General features: G+C 29.2%; 1 protein-coding gene across 1 annotated transcript; it reads right to left on the bottom strand.

Moving 5' to 3' along the window:
- Window positions 1-2702: 2702 nt before the first annotated feature.
- Window positions 2703-3884, bottom strand: LOC125829648 (F-box protein At3g07870-like). The gene has a single exon (XM_049508841.1). The coding sequence runs from the start codon at window positions 3882-3884 to the stop codon at window positions 2703-2705; it is 1182 nt and encodes a 393-aa protein (XP_049364798.1).
- Between the last annotated feature and the right edge of the window lie 1643 nt (window positions 3885-5527).

Genomic DNA, 5527 nt, shown 5'->3' with positions numbered 1-5527 from the left:
ATGAGAGATTCTTCTTCCTTCGCAACATGAGTTTTTTGATGTCCATGACCGCCATTTCCTTTGAACAAAAATGTTTGCTAGTTTTGATGGTTTTGGTTAGCTGGACTCTCATATATATATAGTGAGCTTCAAGATTTTGTGAGAAGGTTCACAAAATCCGATAGCCATGGACTATATAAAAGCAAGGGAGTAACTTGGTATATATTTACGAAGTCTAAAATGAAACACGAGTGAAATATCATCATATCATATATCATATAGTACTAAAAGTGGGAACAAAAAAGTTAAAAGTTGAAATTCCAAAATAACACTACAAAGTTGAGTTACTACAATGATACCATTAAAACACGAAATAAGTTTTTCCTAATAAAATCTAAAATCTAAATTATTCAGCATTAAAACATGAAATAAGTTATTTTTTTAATATAATCTAAATTATCCATTTATGACAACGTACAAAACTGGCTGATACTTGTTTTGTTACCTTTTCTAAAATGCATGTCTTCTCTTCTTTTTTTTCCAGAAAATAATTAATTACATCAATTTTTTTACACATGCATCTTTACTTAAGAGCTAACTTTTATAATTTTCATATATTTAATCTTCTTATTCTCATTTCTTAATCTTGACCTTTTAAATTTCTCACACAAATAAAAAAAATACAAATGAGTAATTATTCCTTAAAGATAAGAAATTAAAGTAGATACATGTATCTTTTAAAGTTAATTTTCATGCTTTATCCTTTTTATAGTTATTTTAATAGCATTTGACCTTTCAAATTTCCATGTAACTTTTCATATTACTGCAATTCTTGTCCTATAAATTTAACCTTTCCAAGGAAGACTTTTATTTACTACTCCTACAATTTTTGTGTGTTGGAGCTCTAAATCGGTGACATAATGTCACAATTTGTTGTGAAAGTTGTGAGATCTCCCTTATACAATCATGGAACAGACAAGAATTTAGTTATTGAAGCATCGAAACTTGGTGTATTAGTTTTATTCTTGTTTGTAGTAATTAGAATTATAATGAGACTTTTCTATATCTCTTTATATAGTTGAATTGCTGATTTGTTAGCAACTTGCTTTAATTTTAGATTTTTTTTGTATGCTCAAACATAGACTATTTGTTATGTTCATTTTTATTTCAGTTTTCATTATAGAGCAAAGCAAACCTAATTGTCTTGCTCGTGTGTTTCTTTCTTCTTATTTTTTATTTTTTGTACTTTTAATTTTACGTGTATATGAACTTTCACCTTTAAGAATGAATTTGATAGAATGTTTACTCATTTTTTTTTGTTGAAAAAAAGAAGAAGAAGGTGAAACATATAACATCAGATTAATGGTGGATAAGTCATGTATGAAGAGACAATTAAACTCTATAAAAAATAGTAGTATGTTTATAAATATTCTGATTTTCAAACTATAAATTATAAGACTTTTTACACATTAATTTTTAATATTTATAATTAAATTATTAGTTTAAAGTGCCCGTGGATAAAAATTTAATATAATATTTTGTACACATCCATTATAATTATACAAAAAGTAAATAATCTCCTATCAAGCTTTTAATTGATGAAACATTAATATTGCACTACAGTTTGAATAAGATTAATCTCATGCAATCTTTTGATCTTCTAACACTATTCTATCAACAAAAAGGAACTTCTAACACTATCGAGAAATTTAATTTGGTTAGCTGTTATCTTTCCCCTTTTGCTTTACAAACTCATTTTTTGACTTATAAATAGAGTTTATTTTATTAACTTCTCATATGATTATCTCGGTGCATTCACTTGAAGGTCATGAAATTGGAGTATCACAGTTAATAGTGAGACAAAGTAAGAAACCTCAATTAGACACATTTGTTTTAAAAGAACTCAAATCACGATATTTAATAATGTTTATTTTTAAAAAAAAATGAATATACTCATAGGGGTTACACGCGCAAAGCGCGTGCTCAGAAACTAGTCTTTATATAAAGTTAGACATAACAAAATCTGATTGCCATGGCTATATAAAGGCAAGAGAGTAACTTGGTATATATTTAATGAAGTCTAAAATGAAACACGAGTGAAATAATATCTTTATATAAAGTTGGACATAATTAACATCTATGTTTGATTTGAGAATTTTTTGGATTTAAATTGTTTGTTAGAATCCTCTTTGTATTTAAAGATTGATTCTTTGACTGATGATATATAAATTTTCCCCATAACCTTTATAACGTAAATGCCATAGTTGTGTTGGTTCACTAGAAAATAAAAGGAAAAAGAGTTTAAGTTCTATATGTTGATGATGTATAAATTATTAACACAAATATCAATTAAGAATTGTTATTACCAATTATAAAGAAAATGGAAAGTCTAATTTTTTAATGGAGCTCAGGTTCTGGTTTATTTGCCAGTGCAAACACACTCATAATTTGAAATGATAAATGTTTTAAATATTATTCGTGTGTCACATGGGTAAATATACTAGTTATCTTAATATTAACAATTAACAACATAGAAGAAAAACTTAAGCCATCTGATTCCAAAAACCATCAATTTCATCAATATTCATAATATAAAATAGTAATTAGCTTTTAAGATTTCTCTGTCCAGAATTCAAAAGCATCCAAAAACTAGTAAAAGTTTTATATCAGAAGCACAAAAGCAAAACACCATATCCCGGAGGAAATAAGATAAAACAACTACTCTAAACTATCTGAGTCTTCGGATAAACATTAGTGACTTGAAAGTCGTCCCCCATGATAGTCTTGAGTGAGTAAAAGCTTGGAGTGTATGTAATCGCTGTAATGACCTTACCGTAAACATAAACCACCCTGAAACTCTTCATTTTTGGGTTGTACGAAGCTAGCTTTCTGCCACATTGAATTAAGATTTCTCCATCTTTCCACATAAGTATCGGTTCAAAATTAATGTGAACCATACCACGTGGAATAGAATCCACCAAAATGATTTCTTTAGTCCATGATTCAGAAACCCCATACTCTTTCATCCACCAGATATCAATATTAGTGGATGATGTGTTGTAATAATCAGTCAAACATAAATAATTGCCCAACTCTACTAGCTTCAAGTTCCAGGGTGGAGTTACCAGTCCCGGTGGAGCTGGCAGGGACTTGACCTTTTCTGTCTCAATATCGAAGGAGTAAATGATGTCATTTTTTTTGCTATCCATCCAATGAAGAGCACCATTGATATTAACCTTGTCAAACTTATCATACCATACAGGACACGAAATTTCACCCACATTTCTCCATTTCTCACCAACTCCAAGAGTATAAACCTCCAATTCTGATACTTTAGTAACCTTTCTAGCTACAAATCTCAATACCTTATACTTTCCAGACGCTTTGCTAAAGCAAAATCCATAAGTAACACGCCAAACACTAATCTCCCATTCAGGCAATTTAACTTCGAAATATTCACCCAAAAGAGGATTACTAATATAAACAAAATGTTTCTCAATATCTGTCGAACCATTCACAAAACAAGTGAATCCATTACACAAACCAACTAAAAACACTCTCCCAGGAGGGTAGTGAAACTCAGGGGTCAATTGAATGGGTCTGTTACAATGGCGAGCATAATAATTATACTCTGCTTTGAGTTCTAGAATTGAAGGCTTGCCCACACCATCGAAAAGATAAATGCATGGGAATTTGAGGGATCTTGTTTGATATATGTTAGCAAATAAAGGGTCGTAAGATAAAAGGTTGTACCAAAGCTTACACACAGTCTTACATCGGAAAATGGGCTTAATTGACAATCTTGAAAGAATTTCAATCAAAATCATCAATGGAAGATCCATAATCCTCATCCTCGGGACATGAGAGATTCTTCTTCTTTTGCAAGATGAGCTTTTGACGTCCATGACTGTCACTTCCTTTGAACAAAATGGTTTGCTAGTTTTGAGGGGTTTGGTCGGTTGAACTTTCATATATATAGTGGGCTCCAAGATTTTGAAAATTTTATTTCATGCCAAAATGACTGTAGAAGTTGACTAGATACAGTTGGATGACTTCTAGAAACATATTTAAGGAAAAAAAATTAAATGCTACTTTCCATTATTATTCTTTTGGACGACTTCTCAAAGTCAAAAAAATTAATAACTGACTTCTTTGAACATTTACCTTATTTAGCCATTTGAATCGGATGTCATCAATATTTTACCTTTTTAGATGAAGTTAATAATTTACCATAGAAAAATTTGAGATACCTTCTCTTACCTTATAAAGTAAAGAGATTGATACTTTTTTTTTTGTTTTTAAATTATATGCGGTGAACGTTGATGCTATGTTTTATAGAAAGTGAAATAATGATAAGGAGTTGCAGAAAGGTCTTCGAAAGGAAAGCAACTTATCCTAAAAGAGTAGAGTGTATTATTTGGATTTTAATTTAAATATCACATTTATTTTGATTGTTATTTAAATTTACTGTACCATAAGTTTAAATTCATCATTAGGTAAGAAAGTCGGATGTGACAATATGTGTCCTTATATTTTCTTGGAAAATATTTCTCCAATGTTTAGTTGGTGAGTAAAAAATGTATCCTATAGACTCTCCTTGATATAACTATGGTGTTCGTTCCTACTTGCATGTAATACATCGACTAATTTCGTGGGGTACGTGCTACGTCCAACCAACACAAATATCGTGTAACTCGATCCAATAATTAGGGTTTGGACACTTGGGAAGAAATGACCTAATATTTTTATATTTCACGAGAATTTCAATATATTAATTAATGAGATAGAAAGTATCCATAAAGCTTATTCCTTTTATACAATAATGTAATTTGTATTAAATAGAGAGGTGCATTGAATTCAAGTTCTCTCATATTAAGCAAGATCAAAAGAGTTAAGTTGTTAATCATATATATATATTTTATATGATTTATTTTGTATGAACTACTTGTATGGAACACACGTGCGAAGAATGTGTCCAGAAGCTAGTATATATATATATATATACTAGCTTCTGGACACATTCTTCGCACGTGTGTTCCATACAAGTAGTTCATACAAAATAAATCATATAAAAAATACATTGTAATGAATAATAGAATAAAGTGAAAAAGTACAAGCTAAAATATATTCAAATGACTTCTTCGTTGAATAATATTAGATAATTAAATATTATTTGAAAATACAAAATTAAACAACTAAATTTATCTATATAGGTAAAATGTATAATGAATTATATTTTGAGCAACATTTAATGTATTGATATATTGCATGATACTCTTTCATAAGTAATGTTCTTGATGTGTATTCCATTTGTTGTTTTGATTACTGATTTCAACGATTAGAGTAGTTTCATTCATCCACTTTAATTATATAATTAGGAAAACATTAATAAACATATATCACCAAAATATTATATATGAATACGTATTCTATTTCATTTATCCACTCCTTTTTTACCAACTTCAGCAAATTTAAGGTATCAAAAATTAAAGTTTCAAACAACTTCTAGCTAAGCAAAGACTCAAAGCTAATGGTAAATGCATGTCAT

Source organism: Solanum verrucosum, unplaced genomic scaffold, assembly GCF_900185275.1.
Source record: "Solanum verrucosum unplaced genomic scaffold, falcon-dt-bn FXZP01000008.1, whole genome shotgun sequence".
NCBI lineage: Eukaryota > Viridiplantae > Streptophyta > Magnoliopsida > Solanales > Solanaceae > Solanum > Solanum verrucosum.
This window is presented reverse-complemented; position numbering and strand designations above follow the sequence as displayed.